At 47.7% G+C, this 27,023-nt stretch overlaps 1 protein-coding gene across 1 annotated transcript in view; it reads right to left on the bottom strand.

Moving 5' to 3' along the window:
- Positions 1 to 27,023, bottom strand: part of PIP4K2A (phosphatidylinositol-5-phosphate 4-kinase type 2 alpha) — a 176,063-nt gene that overhangs the window by 61,761 nt on the left and 87,279 nt on the right. Inside the window, exons 2-3 of the mRNA XM_002717397.5 lie at positions 6,654 to 6,751; positions 5,172 to 5,268 (exon numbers count right to left, since the gene is read on the bottom strand). Coding sequence (XP_002717443.3) covers positions 5,172 to 5,268; positions 6,654 to 6,751 — 195 coding nt within the window. The remainder of the gene's footprint in view (positions 1 to 5,171; positions 5,269 to 6,653; positions 6,752 to 27,023) is intronic.

The raw sequence follows: 27,023 nt of genomic DNA on the forward strand, positions 1-27,023 counted from the left end.
CTGTTCCACTCCGACTCCTCTCCTGCATGGGACGGCATGTCTCACACTGAGCCTGGCGCGCAGTAGGTGTGAGCCGACACACACTGAGCTGGCAATCACACGTGAAATCACAGACCCAAGGGGCGCCAGGCTTAGGATGGCAGCGGCGATGGGAGAAATGCAACTGTGGCAACAGGAACGGTGGCGGTCCCCAGGGCAGTGCGCACCTGGACACACGCCTTGAGGGTGTGGCAGTGGGGAGTCCCACGGGACAAACAACTAGCAGGAGAACGGGATTCAGCTCAGCACCGTACAAACACTTCAAAAACACTAACAGGCTACATTCTGAATCTGGAAGCGCTGGGTGTACACACACACACACACACACACTTTAATATGTATTTAACAGCAAGGAAAAGAAGTTTTATTTTAAAAAGATACTTAAGAGGGTAAAGCCACCATGGGTAAAGCTGCAGCCTGCAGCGCCGGCATCCCATATGGGCATCTGTCCAAGTCCCAGCTGCTCCACTTCTGATACAACTCCCTGTTAATGGCCTAGGAAAAACAGCAGAGGATAACCCAGGTGTTTGGGCCCCTGCGACCCACGTGGGAGACCCAGATGAAGCTCTTGGCTCCTGGCTTCAGTCTGGCCCAGCCCCGACTGCTGCAGCCATTTGAGAAGTGAACTAGCTAAGCAGATGGGAGCTCTGTATCTTCCTCTCTCTGCACCTCTCAAACAATAACAAAAAAATACAGACTTCATGACATCATAACCCCACCCCCCATGCAAACCCACAGGGCTGCCAGCCAGCTGCAGAGCTAGACAGAGTCTGTTGGAGGATTCTCTTCCTACCCCTCCTTCCCTCCCTCCCTCTCCCTGTAACTCTGCTTGCAAAGAAAAAAATAAATCTTTAAAAAAAGATACTCAAGAAATCAAACCTAGAGAGAGAGACAGGGGCTGGCATTGTGGCACAGAGCGTTAAACTCCGCTTGCGATACCAGCATCCCATATTGCAGTATGATTCAAGTCCTAGTTGCTCCACTTCTGGTCCAGCTACCAGAGATGTGCATGCAAAGGCACTAGAGGACAGACCAAGTACTGGGGCCCCTGGCTCCCATTTAGGAGGCACAGATGGAGTGCCAGGCTCCTAGCTTTTCCTGCCCAGCCCTGGCTATTATGGCCATCTGAGGGGCATATCAGCAGATGGAAGATCTCTCTGTCATTCTGCCTTTCAAATAAATAACATGAATCTTAAAAAAAATTACAGAAAAGATACAAATGTTTACACGTTTTTCATCTCCTTTTAGGAAGTTTAAGTTCACAGAGGTCAGTGACACAGGTTAATTACTGCATTCTGCTTTGATCGGAGTGGTCAACGTTGGTCAGTACCAGCTTTTTCCAGTGCTGCAAAAAGGCATTCACACAAAGAAGACCAGCTGAGATCTTTCTCCACTAAACTCGAGGGAAAGTCTGAACCAGACAGTGGAGCTTCTCCTTGCCACACTGACTTAAAGTTGTTCAAAATGTGAGCACAACAGGAAAATAAACACAGAAAGGCAGCGCCTGGGGCCCCTCACCAAGCAGTGGCCTCCCAAAGCTGAGAGCCTGGGTCACCGAGCCTGCTTCTCACAACAGGCTGGGAAGTGTAGCCAAAGCCGCTCACAGGCATGGACCGGGGAAAAGACGTTGCCTTTTGTTTTTTAAAGATTTATTTTCTTTACTTGAAAGAGTTACAGAGAGAGAGAGGTAGAGACAGAGAGAGAAATCTTCCATCCGCTGGTTCACTCCCCAAATGACCCCAATGGCCAGAGCTGAGCTGAGCTGATCTGAAGCCAGGAACCAGGAACTTCTTCTGGGTCTCCCACGTGGGTACAGGAGTCCAAGGACTTGGGCCATCTTCTACTGTTTTTCCATGCCACAGCAGAGAGTTGGATCGGAAGTGGAGCAGCCAGGACTTGAACTGGTGCCCATATGGGATGCTGGCACTACAGGCATTGGCTTTACCCACTACACCAGAATGCCAGCCCCAGACCTTGCCTTTTAAACACACAGTATTCAGCTGCCAGTACCCAAAGGGGTGGGGGCTGGGGCTCCCTGTAGCAAGCTTCCAGTAGGGAGACCTGGGACAGGAAAACAAGGCTGGGTGGGCAAGCGTCAGTTGCTCGACAGGTGAGGTGATGGCCTCTCTGGTCCTGGCCCTGCCCACCTCCGGCCTCCACCCCAGCACCGCCCCACAGCCCAAGCTGCTGTCACCACCTTTTTTCTGAGCTGAGCAGTCAACAGATGGGGTTCAGCCCTGCATTTACAAGCCTGCTTTCAGTGAAACTTGGGGAGCCCCATGCCCTCTTGGGAGAGAAAGAAATCAGGAATATGAGACTAGGGAGAGAAGAAAAGGATACCTCTAGTTTACTGAAGTTACTCTGAAAGCCGACTTTTTTTTTTTTTTTTTTTTTCAATAAAAATACAGTTGCCAGAGAGAAAGCAGCAATTAAAATGCCAAGAGCACCAGGCAGCGCTGAGAGGAGGAGTGCGGCAGAATGATTAATTACACTCACACGCTCCTCTGTGCCGATCGCTCGGGCTAAGCGGTTAACAGACTTGCCAATTAGTTACTTGTGAGTCATCCTCCACTTGCCTAATTTCTCCTCAAAGTCTGTACTCAGCAATTTGCACGAACTTAACTTTCAAATGACATGGTTGTGTTTTTAGAGGGAAAACAAGGAAGGAAAACGGGCTCACGTATTAGAATTTTAGCCAATGAACTGGTCATTTCAGGAAACGCTGAAAACCACTTTCACCTGCTGCAGTGCACAACTGGGAACGCAATGGCATCACGGTGGATCTCTTTAACAGAACCGGGGATGAGAGGAAGTATGAGGCACTTCATTTCGGTAATGAATTGAGGACACTGACAAGGGACCACGGCACAAGCCCTCGAGGGTCAGTTTCTGGGAAACATCAATGCTGTCATTTCTTTTCTTTCTTTCTTTTTTTTTTTTGACAGAGTGGACAGTGAGAGAGACAGAGAGAAAGGTCTTCCTTTGCTGTTGGTTCACCCTCCAATGGCCGCTGCGGCCGACGTGCTGCGGCTGGCGCACCGCGCTGATCCGAAGCCAGAAGCCAGGTGCTTCTCCTGGTCTCCCATGGGGTGCAGGGCCCAAGCACTTGGGCCATCCTCCACTGCACTTCTGGGCCACAGCAGAGAGCTGGACAGGAAGAAGAGCAACCGGGACAGACTCTGGCACCCCGACAGGGACTAGAACCCGGTGTGCCAGCGCCGCAAGGTGAAGGATTAGCCTGTTGAGCTGCGGCGCTGGCCCAATGCTGTCATTTCATTAAAAAAAAAAAAAATAGATAGGGACAGAGGGAGGACATCCTGTTTGGCATCAGAGTCAGACAGGGGAGATTTTAAAATGTCAAAGCTATCTGCTGTTAATTCCTTTACAGTGTCTAATCCATTTTCATATGGTCTCTTCAACTGTGGTAACAGTTCTTAAATTATATGTGATTATTCACTTTTACTTCATAGAAACCTTTTTTACTATTCCAACGATTCTTCTTTAAAAGTTACTTATTTTTTCAGCAGTAAATTTCAAGCCCATAATTGTGAGCTAAGTCCTCTCTTGAAAATTAAGCCCCAACCTGAGTGTTGGCTCCGGCATGGATCTCAGAACAAAGCAGGTGCCCACATCCTGCCTGCTGCACTCCTCCTGGTGGGCTCTGGCACACATGGGGAGCCTGGCTCAGGATCTGGACCTCTGTGAAAGCCACAGCCCAGCCCACGATGGGTGAATGTCACCCCACAGCCTGGGCAGCAATGCTTTTCCAAACACGGCAGCTTCTCATGGCTGAGTAAGCATGGGAGAAATTCTTGGAAATTTTCAACAAGGGGGCGGCTGGGGAGTGGGAGCACAAATCCTCAGGAACGCGTACTAAATGTGGTTTGCTTCTGGGACCCTATTCCATCAGGGTGGGGATAAGCTGTCCCTGGACTCAACTTGTAAGGTCACCCAGGGTGGCAACGTGGCAATTAACACATGATAAACTAGGATTTCCAGTACAGGGCTAACTAGTGAATATGTGTGCTGCATTTGATGAGATTTAAAAAGATGTTAGTACTTAGGTTCTGAAAAATTTCCATGGTGTTGAAAAAAAATCTGGGGGGCCAGCATTGTGGCGTGGCAGGTAAAGCCTCTGTCTGCGAAGTGAACATCCCGTATGGGCGCTGGTTCGAGTCCTGGCTGCTCCACTTCCAATCCAGATCCTTGCTGAGACGCCTGGGAAAACACTGGAAAATGGCCCAAGTGCTTGGGCCTCTGCACCCACGTGGAAGACCTGGAAGAAGCTCCCGGTTCTGGCTTTGGACCAGCCCAGCACCAGCTGTTGCAGCCATTTGGGGAGTGAGCCAGGGAATGGAAGACCTCTCCTTCCCAGTCTCTCTCCCTCTCTCTGTAACTCTGCCTTTCAAATAAATAAATAAATCTTAAAGAAAAAAAAAAAAAAACTTGGCTGGTGATAAAGAATTCAGGTAACTAACCCATGTCAGGAGCTTTCTTAGGAATAATGATTTTAAAAACGGAAACAGATGCTCAGAAGTTAGGGCTGAGGACCAGGCAGGTAGGGGTGGAAAGCGACAGCTCGCATTTGTACGTGGCAGGCGTGGGAGGCAAGAGAAAGATGCTCCACAGCCTGTGCCGAGGACGGGGGTTCCTGACAGCCACAGCAGGGCCCTGGCCTTTCCCAAGTGCTGCAGTGAGAGTCAGAGGTGGCCAACTTGAAGAGCAGCAACGCAGCAAGAAAACACCTCCTGAGATTCCTCAGTGGCCCGTGCAAAGACAGGAAATGGGACTTTTTCACACACACTGCTGACCCATCTGATCACAGAAACCAAGAGGCGGCTGCGCTGGGCGAATGCTTCCGCTTGGCAATGAGAGTATCCAGTGAGACTCACCTGCTCGCTCTCTGGGCAGAGGACCGAGGTGTGCGTGGACACTGCATGGCACAGAGGGTCCCTGGGAGAACCCTTTCCCCTTCACAAATAACACCCAAACTTCCTACGTGCGGCGGGGGGAGCGGGGGGTGGCTATTGCATAATTGCTTGTGTTGTTATGGGTATACATCCTATTTCACAGAGCAAGAGGCAGGTGAGAGCCACGTCCCGTTTGAAGCAAATGTCACAGAGGGAACTCACCTGGAAATCCTGGTCATCGATTCCGAATCTCTCCCGCAGATTACGGAAAACCATGGGGCAGTATTCCTTAAACTTGAAATGGCTCGGCATGTTTTCTCTGAAACGACCACAGGGTGGAGGACAGCTCAGGGAGACAAGGAGTTACCCAGACTCGTGTCCCACTGCCAAAGCCGTGCTTGGCGCTCAGGAGCCACCGAAGCCACAGGTGCACAAGGGGACTTGAGAGAGTTCATGGAAAAAGGGAACTGAAAGGTAAGTTCATTTTGGTACAAAATACTTTTATGAAATCCATGTGCAGTTTCTTCATAGTAACACATTTTCCATGAACTTTCTGAAGATCCCTGGTGTTTCACAGAGCCAGTAAGATCTGGGAGACTTGGGAAGGCATTGGTGACATCGTCTTCCCTGTCCCAGGCACGCTGGGACGGTATGGGCTCTTTGTCCCGCCCACATGCAGTGGCCACTGCCCAAGGAAGAAGTGCGGGAAGGGAAGAGGCTGGGCAGAGGAAAGGTGCAGGGAGGGGAGAGGCCAGGGGCAGCAGAGCAGGCCCCACGTGCACTCTGTTACTGCTGAGTGAAGCTGACGCAGCAAGGCTCGCCCGCACGCCTTGCACAGCCTATTGTATATAAATACCACATTTCAAATTTGGATGGGGAAAATTCCCTCAAAGTCACCCTCCAAACAGCATTATGAGAGAAATCAAGACATTGGCTTTACGGCAGAATGAGGGCCCCACTCGGAAACTTCATCACTGATCCTCACGTGGGAGGGATTTCTCTGAGGCTCCCTCAGCTGGCTCAGAGCTGCTCCCTCCTCGGTTCCCCCGTGGAAGCACACATGGAGATGGCACGCATGCGTGCACCCTGCACACTGAAGCACAGCTGTCCACACACCTGTCAGTTTTCAGCCATCAGACAGACGGGGAGCTCACTGAAGGCAGGGCCAGGTCCCCTATAGCACTGCATCTCTGGCTGCTAGTGGGCTGCCTCATACCTAACAAGCGCCCACCAATGACGCTGTAAACAGCACTCCAACGACAGAGAAAGCGGCTTGGTGCCAACGTGGCATCCAATTATGTTGCACAAAAATGTATCATAATTCTCTGATGTGGTCCTAATTCCTTGACGCGGTCACTTCTGTTTGTAACGTCATCATTTTCAAAGTTTTCCATAAGACAGTAGAGGATCCTAACTGCTTAAAATATCCAAGCCATTTATGGCTTCAAAAAATTTAAATGGTAATGAGAATATCACTTTTAATGTATGAGATATTCATAGAGAACAATATGCCATATGGCAAAGAGATATTATCCCAGAGGACCTGCTGCTGCTTCTCCGAAAATCACAGATGGTTGTGTTTATCACAGGATTAACTTCATCAGCAAAACTTTACTCCCACCCATAGAAAAATTACGAGTTCTGAAATTCACAAAAGTCACACTCCTGGCAGCCATGGCTGGGACAGGTCCCACTTGCACTTACTTGTTAAACAGGTGATTGTCCACTTTGATCTTTGAATAGGCTTTGAAGTCATCTGGCATCAACATAACTGGGATCTGAACATGGCTCAGTTCATTGATCTGGAAAAGCAGAAAATAAATGGCGCGGGTTGTTACTACCTAGGTGGGAAGGGCTTGACTCAAACCTGTGAAGAAAGAGGAGCTTCCCTGCTCACCTTCCCGCCCCCTCACTCTTGCCTTAGCTTTCACCACTGCCTCCCCTCTCTTCTCAGGCTGGGCCTGCGGTGGCCACCAGGTGGCAGTAGCAAAGGGTGAACCCCAGAGGATGGCCCCTCGGGACCAGCTGCCCCTGCCTTCCCCCATCTACTCTCCTCACTGCCCCTTGGGAACCTCAACCCCAAACCCTTTGATCACATGTCCAGGATATCTTCCCTCGGTGGAGAAAATTCCACCTGAGAAAGATGGCTTTAGAAATTTGGTAAATGCGTGTTGGAGTAACTGACGCGATTTGTTGATGGATGGACGCCATGCGAGTACGCACCTTTGGTTACCCGGAGAATAACACTGTCGTTCATGTGGTCTCTACCAGGAGCTAAGCTTAAGAACGAACACTGGGGTGGAGCATGAATTTAACAGGACGGGCACGCGCAATTAGGGAGGGAGACACGGGCTCTGGGACTAAACGAGCAGGGCCACGGGCCGACAGCGACCAAGAACAGCAACAAAGACATGCCCTGGAGGACCACAGGCAGAACCAAGTCCCACTGACATCCTGGGGAGTGGCGGGGACAGCTTCTGACACGTGACCCTGAACAACTCGCTCTTTCTTTTTGGGCTCATTAGTTTTGCATCTTGCTTCCCTAAGCTAGTCCACCTCCCCTGGTTGCTGGCAGTGAAAACCGCTTCAAAGATCCACACTTCCAGCAGAGTGGAAGGGACGCTGAAGGAGCCTCGAGTCACAGAAACAAAACAAGCCAACAAACAAGCTGGAGAAACGAGTGCCTTGATGGAGCCGAGTTATAAACACATCGCTGGGCTAGCAGACAACAAAGCAAATCTCCAAGGCAACTTCCTTTCCCCCAAAGTGCATTTAATCCACAGGGAATGCAGTGAGCACCAAGCAGGCCTGAGAGACAGATGCCAACTGCAACATCTGCCAGGGCCAGAGGCAGGCCGGGCAGCGCACCCAAAAGCTCCCCAGGAAACTCAGAGCCCAAGGAGCCTCTGCAAAGTGGCCCCGGCACCGGGTGGAGGTACATGCAGCTGGCCTTTGTAGGAAACTGCCCTGGACCAGGCCTCCAGCATTCCCACAGACTCACGCCCACCAAATACGAGCGCCCGGACAGGACAGAAAGGACTACTTCCAAGACTTCACCCTACTAAAACAAAAACTAGCAGTGAGATGGATATGGCATGAGCAGGTGGGCTGACACAGCAGTGTAATGCGGCTGCGGAGCATTCAAAGCTTACTTAGATATGCTGTAGTGAAGCTACAGAATGTCAAAAGCAAAAAGAAAGGTGGCCGGAGAGGAAAGACAGAACGCCAGGGGGCAACAGACAGACAGCAGCCTCTCTCGGACAGGCACGCGTCGAGCTGCCGCCTCGCAGAGGCTGCAGTGCTGGAGGATCATGTGGGGTCCCCCGTTCTATCGCCTCAGCGGTAGATAGTGCCCAGCTCAGGCTGGGAGGGAGCCTGAGCACCCTCGGGAAAAAGTCAACCTGAAACACCCAATGTTTGCAAGACAGAAAGGCGACTCAGGACAGACACCCAAGTCGTTTGACGGTAAGCACGATTAGCGAAAAGCAGGCACTTGAATCACTTGTGAGACCTGAACTGAGAACAGAGACAGCGCAGGTTGGGAGGAAAAGGTAGGAGCAATCAGGTACCTGCTGCGTTCCCTACAGGGAGAGGCTGCAGAGCACATCCCAAATGATTCCTCACTGTCACATCTGGGCTTCAGGGGCCACCGGAAGCCACACCCAATGTGGAAGAGGATCAAACACTGACTATTTAAACATCCATGATTCTCTCTCAGGCTGCTCAAACCTGCTGCTTAACAGTATCTCCTTTAGAAAGCAAGCAGTGGGTGCTACATACACCAGCAACTTTTATCAAAGTGCAGGTTCGAGTCCCAGCTGCTCCACTTCTGATCCAGCCCCCTGCTGATGCGCCTGGGAAGCAGTGGAAGATGACCCAAGTGCTTGGGCCCCTGCACCCATGTGGGAGACCAAGACAGGGTTCCTGGATTCAGCTTGGTCTAGTCCTGGCTGTTGTGCCCATTTTGGTGGAGGGAACCAGTGGTGGGAGGGAAACAGTGGATGCAAGATCTCTCTGGGTGGCTCTACCTTTCAAATAAATACATCTTTAAAAAGAAAGTAAGCAGAAATGAGCCAAAATGGAATGCACAATCTGAGGGCTTCCATCATGGATATTCTCCCCAGCCATCCCCTCCTCAGTGCAGTATTTGCCAGTCTGCTCCATGCTGAGCGTGGCTCAAATGCCAGTCTTCACGCTCATAGTGCTTACAGGTTGGAGGGGTGGACATATTAACAGAAGACTTGGGTGAAGGTAGCATTACAGCAATGGCGAGAGTCAGGAGGGAGACGCCCACAGCCTGTGAGCCAGCATGTTCATGGCAGGGACCAGGTGCAGGGACAGGCGAAGCTTCCCTGCACAGGGAGTGCAGGAGGAGGGAGGAGAAGGTGAGGCAGAGGGGTTCCAGGAAGAAGGCATGCTCAGGACAAGTGCAGAGAAGGTACTGGGGAGCCCCATGGGACAGAGCATGGCCACTGGGCATGGGGAACAGGCGGCAGACTCCAGCAATACTGACGCAGCAAAATCAACAGGACCAGAGAGGCAAGGCAAGACACAGAAGCATTGCAGGCAACGCTCTGGCTGGCATGCCAGGGCAGATGGTAAGTCTGGTATTTTAGAAGAGCTCAGTTTTGAGCTGCTGTCAGGTAGGTGAGGGTAGGGGTACGGGGCTGAAGTCCTGGGGAAGCAGGGGCAGGAGGCAAGAATTTGTGTGTCTGTGCGTGCGACACCAGCTCCCCACAGGAGTGAGGGCACGGACCTGGGGAGCAGGCAGAATGAGAGCCCAGGGGCAATTCTGCAGAGCCTCAACATGTAAGAGCCTGGAGGAGGACGGGAAGGCTTCAGGCTGAAGGAAGGAAGCACCGGCAGTGAGAGAGAAAGACAAGTCACAAGCAGGCACGGGGAAGGAAGTGGGAACAGCAGCATGGAATGCCTCTGGGAAGTCAGGCACAGTGAGGACTGGGGGATGCCAGAGGGCTGAACGACACAAGGCAGTCTCTGGTGGCCGGAGGTGCTTTCCTGGAGGCCAGCAAAAGACCCAGTCTGGAGTGAGAAAGGTAAGCAAAGGCAGGCACTGCATATGGCTAGCTTCTACAAAGTCTGGGAGGCAGGGAGAGGACAGAGGTGATGGGGGATGAGGGACAAGGGGAGGCCGAGAGACACAAAGGTGTCACCTGGGACACCTGCCTCCTGTCTGGGTTGGAGTCCCACATCCACTTCCAATTCCAGTGTCCTGCTATTGTGCACCTTGGGAGGAAGGTGATCCCTCCAAGAGTTGGGTCCCTACCACCCATGTGGGAGACCCAGATGGAGTTCTGAGACTCTGGCTTCAGCCTGTCCCAGCCCTAACTGTTGTGGGTATTTGGGGGGCGAATGGTGGGTACATGATCTCTTTGTCTCAGTCACTCTTGCTTTCTGCTTTTTGAAAAAAAGGAAAACATTTAAAAGAAGAACATAGGAAGGAAAGGCCAGGGTGGGCAGGCCTCCCTCTGGCCCCCCTATTAACAAGGAGGACAGGAGAGGGTCCTGGGGGAACGACGGGCAGTTCTTGTCCACGGGCTCCCATTTTGTCTTGGAAGCAGGTGCCAGGACCAAATGGGGGGAGACAGAGAGGGAGAGAGACACAGACTGATGGGTTCAGAGGCTTAGTGAAGTGAATGCAGCATGTGGAGAAACAAGGTTGGAGAGAAATGAGGCTGGGCTTTGGGGCAGGGCTGAGAGCCCATGTGCAGTCAGTGGTTGATTTACGGTGAGTCGAGTAAGCTTTGTGGATTCGTACCCTGGCAGAGCTGGGCCTGTGGCAGCAGCACAGGCAGAGGACAGCTGGCGCCCTTCAGGTTTGAGGGGAGAGGTAAAGGAGTGAGGGAGTTTGGGGACCATCACTCTGGAGACAGCAAGTCTGCGCACAACAGGATCCTGGAGGGCATGGCGCTGCCCGCTGCAGTCGATGGCGTGGGACATTGACAAGCACATACACAGAGCGGCAGGGAAGGCACGCTGGCGTCTAGACGAGAAGCGCTGCAGGGGTTCGGACAGAGTTGTGCACTGTTGCAGGCACAGGGGCACGGCTGCTTGGACGCAGGGAAGCCCCTGGGGCTCCGGAGGGCTGGAGAGCTGTCACTGCTATGTCATTTGACCGTATGTGAAACACGAACTTTTCATTATTTCTGTAAGCCTCTTCTTTATAAATCAGACTTCCCCTGAAGTGAAGGGAATGGTTGGTCCTCCTTTTTAGGGGAGAAAAAGAGATGAGAAGAGACTTGGGTTCTCCCAGATTTGCAAGATGCTACAACTGTGAGAGAGTCTTAGCAGCCCTGTGGTCTTTCCTCTAATTTTTCAGATTATCCTACCTCCTGCTATAGCTTTCCCTGTACCACTGTCGCTGAGTGGTCGCCTGACACTGAGCTACACCAGACAGCGATTTCACAGCCACTCCGCTGTTCTTCCAGGCTATCTTTCTTTCACAATAGCTTTGCATTTCCATGGGTCTCTCCCTTAAATCCCCCAAACTTCTTGGTCAAGTGAGTGGCCAGATTTAATGACCTGTGAGCCAACACTTTGCTGCATATGAGCCTCAATAGATGCTCACCGGTTTCACTGAGATGTATTAATCACAGCACTGCTTGGTCATGGACAAGCCACATAACTTCTTGGATAATTCTCTCCTTTAGCCTATTACTGTGCCATGATGCCAGCTAAAATACATTGTTTATCTCTGGTTCAAATCCCCGAGCTGGCACAGGCAATGACAATCAGCCATCACTTTGAATAAGGTCATGCTAATCTTGTTAATGTCTATATTTCACAGGGTGCTCTAGGCTGTGAACTTCCAGATTGCAAGATACGATTCTTGGATTCCAAAGTCTTGAGTAGGTGGACATTTAAATTTGTTAGTTTAGCAATTACCTAGCCCAACCATTCTATGTGGCCCACCCTAAAACTGGCAGCAAAACTAACCACCGTTTACCACCAGTTGATACTTATCATCAGTAACTTTTAAAACAAAGTGTTTACCCTTTCCTTTGGTCTTTATAGGTGTGTGGACTTACACTAGGAACACACAAACCTGCCTGTGGGTACTGTCCTACCCAGAGAGGCTGGGGGCAGGGGTCTCCCTGTGTCTTGGGAAGGAACCTCTTGTTCCTAATTATGCTGTGCCAGTCACCCCCAAACACAGGTGTGGAGATGGGTACTGCCTGTCTTCCTGGCCACTGGGCATCACTGCTGGCGGTGCTGGGGCCCAACAGAGGACATAAAATAAAGCAGCTTTGTTGTCACCAGAACGGGGGTGGGGTGGGGGTGGCGGCCAGTACAAAGTGCTGAAATGTTCCTTATTGTACTATAATTCAGGAGCTGGCCAGAGGGGAGCCGGGGAGAGCAGCTGAGGTTGCACCCAGCCTGGCCTTCAATTCACTTGAAGACTTGGTGCTAACCTTACTGCTAAGACTGGTGGACATGTGCCAAGCACCACATTAGTAAGCGCTCCAGGGGTAGAATCTTATCTGATCTTTGCAACCACGGGAGTAAGTCCCATTATTGTCCCCATTTCACAGACAAGGAAATGGAGGCTTAGTGAGATTAGGTAAATTACTAGCTACTAAATGGCAGTGCTGTACCTGGAGCCCCGCCTAAGCTTATTCTTCAGTCATGGTTAACTCACCTGAGTTGCCACAAACATAAAATTCAGGGAGCTGGACTGGCTGAGCCTAAGAGCCTTCCAAATCCTTCACAGCCTATGGCAAGAGTCACAGCAAACTCTTCACACAGCTCCGGAAACTACTCTTTATTGTGTTACACACTTCTACAGGAGTCCTTATTTAAAAAATAAGTGGTAACAAAACAGCTGTTGAAAAAAACTGAGCAAATGCACATTTAATTGAGTATGTGCCATGATCTACTACACTTACTCCAGTTATGATTTCCACAGTGCAATTTAAATTTGGAAAGACTTGTGTCACCAAAAAGTCATCATTTCTCTGACATTGTCAACTTCAAAACAGGGAAAATAAATATTCTTCCAAATTCCACTAAATCTTCATGACTTTCATGAACAGTATTCTTGAACGATGTGAAATCAATGATCGAGGTAATTGTTTATTAAAGCCAACTGCCTAAGTTTTCCTTTATGAAGACGACGACTAACACAAGCATAGTAAAATTTGTATGAGCCTTTCCTTTTACAACACAAGAAAGTCCAACTCAGAAAAGGCATCTTGATTGCTCTCGCCTAAAAGGCACTAACATGTACTTCCACATCAGCTACCCCCAGTGCCCAAAACACAGGTCTGCTTTGTTGTGGGCTAGATCTGCTGACTGCAGTATCACTCCTGCAGATTCAAGACTGGATTCACACTGGTGAGAGAACAGAGGTTGCAATTAAGCTGCAAAAATGTGAATAATAATTAGCTACTGGACAAGCAATGCATGAATGAGACCCAGCTGGTAATAGGTCTGAAATTAAGACACACGAAGGTGTCCTCTCAAAGCTATTTCACACTGAGATCTTAAAATAAAAACTCACTATTTATGATTTTTTAGTCAAGCAGAGAATATGTTCATAAACTATGAGACATTACTAATGACAATTAATTCAGATATAGTCACCCTTAACACTATGTTCTCAGACTCATACATAATTAGCAACTGCTTTGCATTCAAGCAAGAATACACAGAGCACCCCCACCCCAAAAAGCCAGACAGCAGCCACTGACTTAATCTGATTATAATGAAGACAATCCCGTACAAATTACGGCAGACTGAGATGAAATAGGGGGCAGGTGGCAGGTGAGGCGTCGGCGGGCATGGTGGACCAGCCTTGTTTCTACAGCGGCCAGTTGCTCCACCATCGGGGAAGGCCGCAGATGGTAATGGTGGAACGGGAGTTAGCCTGAAAGGACCATTCACCCAGTCTCAAGACTGAGATAGGAAACAGCTCACTTTATCTGCAGATCAACACTCCTACCACTTGATGTGACTATGTGACTACATATTTTAAAACAGCTCAACCTTTCTTTATACTTCTGTGTACTATTTAAAACATTTTATTTAAAGGCAAACAAGGGGCCGGCACTGTGATGTAGCAGGTAAAGCTGCTGCCTGCAATCGTAGCATCCCATATGGGCGCCAGTTCAAATCCTGGCTGCTCCTCTTCCAATCCAGCTCTCTGCTATGGCCTGGGAAAGCAGCAGAAGATGGCCCAAGTCCTTGGGTCCCTGCACCCACATGGGAGACCCTGAAGAGGCTCCTGGCTCCTGGCTTCGGATCGGTTGCAGCTCAAGCTGTTGTGGCCATTTGGGGAGTAAACCAGTGGATGGAAGACATCTATCTCTCTCTGCCTCTGCTTCTCTTTAGATCTTTCAAGTAAAATAAATAAATTAAAAAAAAAAGGCAAACAAACAGAAAAAACCCCTAAAGGTCTTGCTTATAGTTTTCAGATTTATTACTAGTCATCTGATACATGTGATCCTATTATAAATGTTTTATATAGAATTTATTTCCTGTTTGTTCCTCAGTTAAAAAATAAAATTGATATTTCTTTGTACAAAAAATAAGATAACATAATTCAATAATAAAAATAAAATGAGAGATTGCACAGTGAGAAAGTAGGGCAAGAAAAGCCCAAAGGATTTAAGGTCAGGAAGGACCCAGTGGGGGGAAAGAGAATGTAGTGCACAACTCAACATGACTGTTGTTCTGTATACTGTTTTAACTTCCATTAATTTCTTAGGGAGATCAAATAATAAATACATGCTAGCAGATTCTATGGACTTCACCTGTTTTCAGTTGCATCTGGCTTCTACAAGAGGATCCTAGGTGCATACTCAAAAAATGTAACATAGGGGCCAATGTTTGTAGCATAGCGGGTTAAGTCGATGCTTGTAACAAAGCCAGTGGCACACATGGGAGTATGGGGTCAAGACCTTGCTGCTCCACTTCTGATCCAGCTCCTTGCTAATGTGCCTAGGAATATAGCAGAAGATAGCTTAAGGACTTGGGCCTCTGCCACCCATGTGGAGAAATGGATGGAGTTCCAGGTTCCTGGATATTCCCACACAACTATCTGGGGAGTGAACCAATGGATGGAAGCTCTCTCTCACTCTCACTCTCTAACTCTGCCTTTCAAACAAATAAAATATGCCTTAAAAATAAGTTCACCATTATTATTAAAAATCCCCATCATCACCACCCTTTTCTTACTGGTCTCTGGAAACAGACACATTTCACTTACTGGGGCTCATACTAAAAAAAAAAAAAAAAAAAAAAAAAAAAAAACAACAAAATTCCTCTGTGACTCCACAGCTGACAAAGCATGCAAAGATTCTCCCCAGCAAATAATTTACTTTAAACACTTTCTGCCCTGAGGTTCATTCGCTTTAGCAAATGAATTTTAAAAAAGCTAAAGTTACCACTACTGAGAGATAAGCGGTGAGGGTATTCCCAGAACTGCTGGAATGAACCATGGCTGGAAGTTCTGGCAGGTTCTGTCTCAGCAGCGGGCCTGTGCACATGGCAATCACCACTCATGCTGCTCCTCCCCAAAGGCCCACAAAGTGACCTCAGGTGCATTTCAAAGAAAATATTTTCCATCGTGTGACCTGGAAAACACCACGGGACTCGCCCCTCCCTCCCACCTAGAGCTGCACCCCTGGTCTCTGGACAGGTGCTCTGAGGACTCTAACAATAAACATCAACCAGTCAGCGGCCTTCCAGATTGGCAGAGAACTACTCCCATCAAGTAGGGTACTTATGAGTGGCCCTTCCAATATCTGCGAGTAGACTTCTAACAAGTTCTGGTGTCCCATCTGTGGTACACAAATCCCGCTTACAGATCAAAGTTCATGGTTTTTGCGGCTATGCAGTAGCAATCACAACATCCTTGAGAACGAAGACCATCATAAGGCACTATTTTCTCTTGCTTTTTTTCTACTAACTTTCTTACTAGCAAGTTTGGCAGTGGTGGTGGGGTACTTAAAATTGTTTTCACTATTTTTTTTGAAACCCATTCATAATTTCTAATTATATATGAGGAGAAAAAAGACAACATGAAGTCTAACATCAGCTCTCCTTTGGAAATAACTTTTTTTATTCTTTTAATGAATGCAGTTTGAAATAATTAGGAACTTCAGAAACTCAAGTCCCAGGATGACTCAGGCAAAGAGCCTGCCCTTGGAGCAACGTGGCTCCTGTTACAGCTTACATTGCAAGCGGAAGACCAGTTGGAAAGTTCTGAGGTTTCAGAGGGACAGGTAGAGCAAATTAGAGCTAATTACAGAGGTAGCCAGAAAACAAGCCGCTGAAACGCTGGTGAAACGTGTTTTTATTCGTCTTGGGGCAAGAGGTCAGTTTGGAAGGCTGCTCCATCCACATTCATTTTCGAAGGCTGTTTCTTAATAGTTAATGCTTTGCATTTGCAGGTGAGATGAAATCACAGACCCAAATGTATTTGAATTCAAATCTTCTTCTGAAACGCGAGCTCCCTTCCCATACCTAGAACATAAATGCCCTATTCTGGTCGCCAAGCGAGTGGAGATGTGGGTGAAGGCAGAGAGCTCGGCCACTTCAGCGTCTGGGAACTCCGAAGTCTGCGTTAACACACTCCAGGGGAGGTTTATGTTGAACAAGGCTCATTAAGGCAGTCTTTTGATTAATGGCTACTTGACTGAAATTCAAATGTCATCAGAAATATTTGAACTCTTGCTTAGAATTTCACTTTAATTTATAACATAGACGCATACTCTGCCATCTGTCAACTTGGTTCTGCAAGATCAATCAGAAGCTTTCGGTGGCCAGGCCTCGCTGGCTGGCCTGCTGCCAACTTCATCCAAACAAATGCAGTCATGTTAAAATTTTACCTCCTGTGAACCACAGAATCTGACATGAAATTACTGAATTAAGGCCAAAAATCTATAAGCTATTACAGAGGTAATACTGGCTTTTTAGAAATTCAGGAAAGACCTTGCCAATGAAAACAAGAGCTTACAACGTGGTTCACTCAGGCTCCGGTCCTGCCACTTGCCTAACCTGATCTCACTTTATACTTCCTAAAAATTAACTTATTTGAACGGCAGAGAGGCAGAGTAAGAAACACACACACACACAGAGAGAGAGAAAGAGAGAGAGAGAAAGAGATCTTCCATCTTGGTTCACATCCCAAATCCCAGCAACAGCTGGCAGCTGTACCTGGACAAAGCCACGAGCCAGGAACTCCATGGGGGTCTCCCATGTGGGTGGCAGAAACAAAAGTAACTGGGTATCATCTACTGCCTCCCAGGACCATTAGCAGGAAGCTGTATTGGAAGTGGAGCAGGACTTGAACCCAGGCACTCCGTGTTTTTTTTTTTTCCCCAAAAGACTGATTTATTTATATGAAAGTCAGAGTTAACAGAGGGAGAGAAGGAGATGGGGCGGGGGGGAGCGAGAGCGAGAGATCTTCCATCCGCTGGTTCACTCCCAAATTGGCTGCAACACCTGGAGCTGGTCATATCCGATGCCAGGAGCCTGGAGCTCCTTCCAGGTCTCCCACGTGAGTACAGGGGTCCAAGCACTTGAGCCAACCTCTACTGCCTTCCCAGGCCATAGCAGAGAGCTGTATCGGAAGTGGAGCAGTCGGGATTCAAACCGGCGCCCACATGGGATGCTGGCACTGCAGGTGGCAGCTTTACCCACTATGCCACAGCGCCAGCCCTGAACCCAAGCATTCTGATATGGGATGCTGGCTTCCCAAGTGACAACTTAACCCACTGCAACACAACACCTGCCCACTGCATAATGCTTTCCAAAAAATGAATTTGAAAAGAAATTGGCAAACGATGTGTTGTTTGGCCTAGATAGTGATTTAGAAAATGCTTAACTAATTGCTAATCTTTTCAGACTTTGAGAAAATTTACATACAAATTTGGAATTCCGACTTCTGTTAAAAACAGAGGAGAGATCTGGCATGTGCCTGGCATCCCTGAGCAGCTGCGGGGATGGACACCCTCGTCAGACATGGTTCCCATCATTCTCTGCAGCCTTCTGCCTTGACGGCTTTGCTCATCCCAGGGCTTCAGCTGCCAGTGCACCCCAAGGGCCAACTCTTGGGAGGCACCCCTACAAATACACACGCATCCCAGACTGACCCTCCGCCGCGTTCCTAGCTCCTAGAAGACACAGATGACCTCCCATGGATGTGACAGGGCAGGGACAAGGGCAGGAAGAGAAGCCAGAGCTGTGAGATTCCAATGAAGGATACTGCAGGACCCTGGCCTTTCTTTGAAATCAACAGAAAGACATGAAAGAAATGCTAGGTGAACACACTTGCAGCTGCCTGTAACCACCACCTCAGCCATGCAGGACAGACACCCAGAGAAGATGGGGAAAGTGGCAGATGTTTCGTGCAGAGTTCGAGACGCTGCTTTGGATGCCTGCATCCCATATCCAAATGCCTAGGTTCAAGTTCTGCCTCTGTTTCTGATGCCAGCTTCCTGCTAATGCTCATCATGGGAGGCAGCAAATGATGGCCCTACTTCTTGGACCCAGACAGAGCTCTGGGCTCCTGGCTTTGTCCTGGGCCAGTCCTGGCTGTTGCAAGCATTTCGGAAGTGAACCAGTGGATAGGAGGTGTCTCTCTCTCTCTCTCTCTCTCTGCCTTTCAAATAAAAATAAGCAAGTATGTTAGAATTTTAAAAAAAGGAAAGATGGACTATGGAGATGACATCAGCTGAATTGCTGCACCAGCTGAATCCTGAGGCCACCCCTGCCATCCTTCCCAGCTACACAAAAGCACCTGTTATGCCAGTGGAAGTGAGGTTTCTGCCACTTGTAACTGAAGACATCCAAATGCCTTACTCAGAATACTTGGCAGATGTCAAGTGAACAGGAACTTCACTTGTCTGGTTGGTGTGAATACTAGCAATTACACCATACTCTGAAAAAAATCTGACCTTGAAAGTTTCAAGTGAACAGATCTGACTTTTTAGATCAGCTACCTAACAGGCCAATATAATCAGACACTTCCTGGTGCACGTCTGTATACTCATCTTGAGATGAGGACACCCTGACACAGCAGTGCCCTGGTGACTGCAGAGGGACAGGCTTTGAAAGGCAGTGGACGCTGCAAGGTCAGCACAGCTGTGCCCAAGACGTGCAGGAGCCCTGTGGGGTGCAACCCGTGTTCCAGAGAGCCACATCTGCAGATAAACAGACAATGAAGAGATGGCCCCATGCATTCAGACAACCAACTGCATGTGCACATCATTAATAAAACCTGCACAATGATGAAGGTGGGGAGGGGCACGCCCGGTTTAGGGGTTTTTGAGGATTTTTTGAGCAGACTTTGCCATCGAGGGTTAATATTAAGATTTGAGAAGGGAAGAGCTGGATTCCCAACTCTGGCAGGGTGGAACTTTGGTTTTTCTTCCCATGAGCAGAGCAGAGGGGCAGGTAGTCCCACCTGCTGCCCAAAGCTATGCTGCAAGAACAGGGTGAGGATGGCCACCATCAGGGAGTTCACATAGCTCTCCAGGGTCCCCGCTCACGTGGTGGGCTGCCCGTGGACTTCTATCTCCTTCCCTTCCAGAGACTCTGCTAAAGATCAGATTGGGGGGTGGGCAGCCATAACAAGGACAATTGAAGGCAGACAATAGAAAAGGCAAAACTCCAAGGAACATTTTAAGAGTCAGAAAATAAGTAGAGGATTGTTAACTACCAGAAGCTGCTGCCAGCCAAGTGCCAGGGCCACCCAATGCTATGCTCTCCCACACATCAGGGCCTCCACAGCGGGAGCTCGGGTAGCACAAAGAGGGTGACTTGCCTGTTGCAACCCACCCCCTAGGAGACAGCGGACTAGCTCCCCAGAGACAGAACCCAAGAGGCCTCAGGTGTGTGGAGGCCAAGCACACAGCAGGGCTGGTGGGGCACAGCTGGGCACAGGGCCTGGTGGAAATCTGTGCTCCAACCCCTGGGACCCAAAGTCTCCTCCCTCTGCTCTGTCACAGTCACACCTGCAGCCTACTGGGTCCCTCCCTCAGGGCAGACTGGAAGACCCCTCCCTGGAGAGAACACTCCAGCTGCTGGCCTGCCCCCAGCCACCAGCCACCCGCACTGCTCCCACCGGGCGTGAATGGACAGTGGCAAAGACACCTGAGGAACGCCTCTGGGGTGAAAAGGCAGTAAACAAGTCTGATTTCTTCAGTGCTGTTTAACATCAGGCAATTCTGAATCACCAAAGGTAGTCAAGGTAAAGTGAGTGCTAGTTAGATATTATTTTAACTGAAATGAAGGATGAGAGGAGGGAGGACAAGGTGTGGGAGATCTGCAGCACCGTCCATCACAGTAGAGTCAACAGATAACAATGCCTGACACTGACAAACGCACCGACAGCAGCACGGGCACAGCACCCAGAGGTGCAGAAGTGAACATCAGGGCAAACAACGATGCATCTGTGCGAACTAACACGGAGCGTTCTCAGGCCTGGCGACTGAGACGCCCACATCCCATGTCTGTGCCCGAGTCAGATACCAGGTTGTACTCCAGACTCCAGCTTCCTGCTAATGCAGACCCTGGGAGGCAGCAGTGTGTCTCAAGTGATTGGGTTCCTGCCACTCATGGGGGAGACCTGGACTGAAACACCAGCTCCTGGCTTCCAGGGCCTACTGTAGGCATTTGAGGGATGAACCAGTGGATAGGAGTCCTTTCTCTGTGAAACACACACACACACACACAGTCTGTAAGAGACAGTGTGAAGAGGCAAGATATAGACATGTTTAATATGCCCCCATTTCTGTTGTTCTACAAAGCTTACACATTCACGCACTTGTCAGTGAAACTTACTAAAGGCCAACTCTGAGAGTGCACTTGGAGGTCTGGGTTGGGTACTTCTGCACAGTTTAAATTCTTTACCTCTTGTTATTTTCTCCATAATGATGAGAGGAACCCAAAGCATGAAGCCCCCAACTTGGGGCAGTAATATGACTCTAAGGCAGCGGTCTCCCTGGGCAGGGGATGGAATTGCTATTTATTCGATATCTTGCAGAGCAATCTTTCTAAAATGAATCACACATGGGGAACAGTCATGAGCTGCACGTCGTAAGGAAGCTATCCCAAAGAAAGAGTCGGAATCCCACAGTGGGAGGGGCTGGCCACGGGAACATCACACCTTCGCCTCCGACTGCAGTTGTGTGTGCCCAGCTAAATAGATGCACAGACCTTCACTGAGCTAAATAACCCTCACAAGACAGACAACTGCTTCAAAGAAAAGAAACCGTGGGCTTAAGATAATGCTAAAAACACAAGCGCCACTTAACAAGAACATGGCTGGATTCCTAGTGCATTCCCTCTCAAGCCGTCACACTGTGAGGTCAAAGAGTTGATGCTTTAATTGGATTTAACTAGAATTATTTTAAAACAATTGAAATAATTAGAAAGACCTTAGGACGAATGTGGATTTCCATCCACTTTTGCTCTTGGCAAAGCTTCCCAAGCGTCCACAGTGCTTTGAGATATTAGCTAACGACGGAGCTATCAGAATAGGCAAGTCACTGTGGACAGATACTGGCAGTCTTCCCACTGGTGTTTCACGCCACGCAGCACGGCACGACGAAATTCATCCCTTCCCTTCATGAAATTTTATTAATTCAATGATTGATGGAGACACGATTCTTTCTAGGTTGCTTGAACAGGCCACTGGGGGAAACATTTGATATTTCTACCACAGTGCAAATAGCAGGAAGCACATGAAAACCAAAGGGGCACCAAATTCAAATACTGTTGGCAGAAGCACAGAGCACACTGGTCGTTCCTGGAAGCCTGAGGGTGAGAATCCGCTGTGTTACTGTTCTGCCAAAGTGCAGATGGTGGTCACACCTTCCCCTGATAGCTGCTGCACTCTCCTGTATGCTAAGAGCTGCTGCGTGCGGTTTACAGGGAAGCAGACTATGAGCCTAAAGCAGCCTTGGGATTTAAAAGATGAGTCCATACTTACCCTTTACAAACTGGTGGGCCTTCCCAGGGGTCTAAGGTACCTCTTGGTAGCATGCTACCTAGCAGCAAAAAAATACAAACACATCCCAAGGTTCCTTTCCCAGTGAAGGTGAGACTCACTGTTGAGTAAGAAAGTAACTGCTTTTCAAGACAAACCAAAGTTTTGAAAACAGAGAAGTCTAAAAACAGATGTTTGGAAATGTTTCCACTGTTTTGTCATCCTATTGCCAGAAGCAATTTAACTGTGTCACCTATGAAAACTCTTGTTATCAGCACACTCAAAAACTTGGAGATAGAATGTTCTAGGCATGAGATATCTTGCCAGTTTTGGATCCATATCTTAATAGATTTTGAGTCCACTGTTAGAGGTTGAGAAATGCAATCAACTTCTAATAAATTTTGAAGTTTTCAGGGAAAATTTGCTGCTGACAGTCAACTAAAAGCTTTGTATAACAGCTGGGGTTGACTGAGAGAAAGCAGTATGATGATTTACTAAAAATGGTCAGAGATAGTTTCTTCCATTTGCATTTACAGATTTTTGTGAGGTGTACTTTTTTTTAGCAATGAAAGCCATTAAAATCAATTATCAAAATATGCAGAATTTAGAGCTACACTTAAAAGAAAATCACTAGTAAGACAAAATTCTCAAAAAATTCAAGAAAAATATGAATCTTTGATGAGAACAAGAGATTTTTTGTGGTAAAAATACTTAATCTTACCTTCTTAGTTTTCAGATATGCTGTAAAATATGCAAAGACATTATATTTGTATATGATGGCACTTTCAAATGTTTGTGGAAAATGGATTTAAGAGATAAATTTATGTTGGCACAAAACTCTGTGGCATGTGTGCAGTTTCTTCTTTTTGAAGACTCTGTCACATGATTCCAAGGTACGATTCACAATATATGCTACCATGCTCCAATGTCACACACAGACACACAACCATGTGGTCGAAAAAAAACTGAAGTCTATCGTTCAAAGCAAGATTTTGAAAAACGCACCTAGTGGAGAACAGGGCCTCTGGCCGAGGGCTTTGGGGAATGAGAAAGGTCTCCGGGTATCTCTCACACCACTTTCTCCCAGTCAGCTGGTGCACCCTGTGAGTGCTCCAGGCAGTCAGTGAGCGAGTGATGGGAGCCCATCCCATCCGCAGCACTGCCACAGCCACACAAGTGAGACACTGCCAGAATGGTCAGCAGAACCTTCCCCACAGACCTCTGAAGTCAGACTCTCACAAACAGATGAGAAACACAGGCGGCTCACTCAGCAGTGCAGTCAGTGGCACAAGCAGCCTCCTTTCTGATAAGCCCATGCTGGGCCAGCCTCGTCCACTCTGGACCCTGGGCTCCTACAGTGGCCCCCACACGGACAGAGACAACACCACTGCTGCGGCCAGCCCCGTGGTGCTTTACAAGGAAGCAAGTGGAGCTCTTCAGTGGGCTAATGGGAGGACGCCTTCCAGGAGCTCACAAAACCTACAGAGTCTGGGATAAAAACTGACATCAGATGACAGCACAGGGCTGCCATCTAAGTCTCAATCTGCCCTTCCTCCCATTTCTAAAATATACTCCGTACACCTTGCTTCTGAGCTCAGAGGTTTCTTGATCTGACACGCTGAATTAGTCATTTTCCTGGTAAGTTAGGTTCTTTAGTCTCAAAGATTATTTCAAGCATGTGCGAATGCATGCCTCTCGAAAATGAAAGCCGAGAGGCCGCTCAAGTCTTGTCTAAACAAGAAACAATTGTTTAGCAAACAATATTCCAAAGTTATTGTCGTTTACCACAAGAGGATACTGTTTATAAGGCATACCAGACTACATTTCTTACATAATTTTCTTCTGTCACTGAGCATGTTTCTGAAAGCTGAGGACAAGTTATCCTGTTCAGCAAATCACCATACAAAGACTTTTCAGTTTGGGGTTTAGCACCCCTATACTTCTGTCATTATACCAAACTGCAAAAAGTCACTTTTTCATATACGTGCAAATTTACATTCTGATGTTAAGAAAGTGATGTGGCTTAAAGATAATTATTGGCTCAGCCAATTTCTTTTTCAAGGCTAGGACATTTTTAACCCTTTACTGAGATGCATGTATACTCACCAGTACAAGTTCTTACATGCTCTACAAATAACAAAAATAACAAGCACCCTTTTTATTCTGGCTAAAAAAAAAAAAACCAAAAAACTTTCAGTTACATGATTAATTCATTTTAAAAAACATGTCATACCAATTAACATATATTTCCTACCCGCAAATATTTCTATTCACAAACTGTCAAAAGAACAAAATTGCTACTGCTTCTTTTCATTATTTTGGGAGAAAAGAACAGTTGCTATCACATGGGCTTTACATAAATAATTCTCTCCTTTCTCTGCTTCCTCCCACAATTCTGTGTATTCCATAGACTCTAAAAATAGATGTGCAGGGGCCAGCACTGTGGCGTAGTAGGCTAAGCCTCTGCCTGTGACATCCCATGTCTGGCACCAGTTCGTATCCTGGCTGCTCCTCTTCCAATACAGCTCTCTGCTAGTGTACCTGGGAAAGCAGTGGAAGATGGCCCAAGTTCTTGGGCCCGTGCACCCACGGGGGAGACCCAGAGGAAGCTCCTGGCTTCGGCTCTGGCTGTTGTGGCCAATTGGGGAGTGAACCAGTAGATGGAAGACCTTTCTGTCTCTCCCTCTCTGTCCTTAACTCTACTTCTCAAATAAATAAGTAAAATCTTAAAAAAAAAAAAAAATAGAAGAGCAAATGAACCAAAGAATTAGATGACAGAATTTTAACTCCTAATTGAGTCAATGAACATTATTTTCACATCCTCCACCTGCCATGACACGCATTAGGACGCAGTCCACCCTGATTTAATCCAGGCAGCTCCCACTGGACTTGAAACCTGGAAACTTCTGAAAGTCCAGGCAGGGACTCCCGCTCTCCGCTGTAACAAAAGATCCACATTCTTCTTTTTGCTGTTCTACTGCCTCTTTTGTTACTTCTTATGAATTGTTTGAGGCTGACAGTTTTCATCGAGTTAAAGATCAGAATGTGGGCATTTGACCGCTCTCTCCTCCCTGCCCACTCGGCATCCTAAACACATCCCTAGGGACAGCATGCCATCGTCCTGTGTGGGCTCTCACGGGCTCTGCAGATTTTAAACAGTGCATTCACTTATTCCACATTTTCTCCTAAGCATCTCTCTGACATAAACTCTAAGCAACCAAGACATATTGTATAGCCTTCGCCTGCTTATCAAGCAGATGAAATCTAATACAGACTTGATATAAACTTACATTTGTTAAACCAAAATCTAAGGAAAGTGGCCTGATGTGGCCTCATCGATGCTTGCTGTGGTCCATGACCAATTAGGCTCTCCACTGCGTGAGGGGTTTGCCTGTGTGCGAGGCCCCTTATTGCTAAATTTAAGAACCTCCACGATTGTCAGCGAGAGCAACTGTGTGAGGACCCTCACTCCTTATGGAACGCCGGTGCAAGGGGAATGTTAGGAGCATGGGCATTAGCTGTGATAGGCAACTAAAGCACAGTTTCTCATGAGACAGCAGCTGGCCTGTAGCTGTTTCTCCTCCTACAAACTGGTAAGCACCTTAAGAAGGGAACTGGGCCCATGCGTCTCTGGATACTCCTGCCCATTCCCTAAGACCAACTCTAAGAAGGAGCTGTTGAATAAACTTTAATTCATATACTTTATTTTTTTAAAAAAAGATTTATTTATTCATTTGAAAGTCAGAGTTACACACAGAGAGAAAGAGAGGCAGAGAGAAAGAAAGAGAACGAGGTCTTCCATCCACTGGTTCATTCCCCAATTGGCCACAACAATTGGAGCTGAGCTGATTTGAAGTCAGGCACCAGGAGCTTCTTCTGGGTCTCCCAGGCAGGTACAGGGGCCCAAGGAATTGGGCCACTTTCTACTGTTTTCTCAGGCCGTGGTAGAGAGCTGGATCAGAAGTGGAGAAGTGGAGCAGCCCGGACTCGAACCAGCGCCCATATGGGATGCCGGCACTGCAGGCAGCAGCTTTACCCACTACGCCAGAGTGTCAGCCCCAATTCCTTCACTTTTAAGCTTTCAAAGTGACTTTACTATTATGCTGAGCAAAAAACAAATGCTAATAATTTACACTGCTCTTTCAGAAAACCAATAAGCCATACCAATGATTAAACTCCTATTTACCAAATTACTAAAATTTGGACTGATTAAATGCAAAATGACTTACTTAAAGATTACTTTATTGGTGTAAATAAATGAAGTATTCTCCAAACACTACTTGCTCCACTCTTGAGGAAGATAATGTCTATTTTGTACATTCCATAACATTTCAAGCTTAAAAAGAAGGTTCACACCCATTATTTAAATCACCTTTATAATATTAGGAGCCTTTATGATCACCCAAAGGCCCAGAAATCACAGAAAACCAGTACCCAGAATGCCATAAGTGTACCTGTGTGGAGTAACAGTAACTCGCCCCAGCAAACCAACAGCAGTGCCCACCCAATCTGCTGACAAACAGAACAGAACATTTATTAGACTTAAGTTAGTGATTTGAGGGTGCATTCAGCTTTAACATACAAGCACTTTAAACTTGACATCTCTAAAGATATGTTACTGAAACACTGGAAATTGAAGGAAAAAAAAAACCTCAACAGCCAGCTATTACAATCACACTTTTCCTATTATTTTACTTGCATGCGGTTAAAAATGTTTACCTCCTTGGATTGGTTACAAATGAGACGCCCGCAGCTCCCAGGCCTATGATTACTCTAAGACGACTGCAATGATATCTCCACTGGCCCAGCATGCTGGGACGGGATCACCATTTGTGTTCTGAGGAAAATAATCTTATTGACTGATTTAATTATATAATAGGTCGTCCTTTTTTAGAAAAACAGTACACTATATTTCAAAAAGCGGAGTGACTTTTAAATACCATATAAACAACACTGGCGAGAAATTTAAAATACAAACAACAGACCCTACATGTGAGCTTTCAAGTGATCTGCCACTTCTGATGAGATGGGGCTCTCTAAGCCACGGCTTAGGGAATTGTCGTGGCCCTTGTTTGCTGATTAGGCACATCTCCTGAGACATTTCTTTCAAAATGGGACTA

Source organism: Oryctolagus cuniculus, chromosome 13, assembly GCF_051225735.1.
Source record: "Oryctolagus cuniculus isolate XC-2025 breed Fujian yellow rabbit chromosome 13, ASM5122573v1, whole genome shotgun sequence".
NCBI classification, from domain to species: Eukaryota; Metazoa; Chordata; class Mammalia; order Lagomorpha; family Leporidae; genus Oryctolagus; species Oryctolagus cuniculus.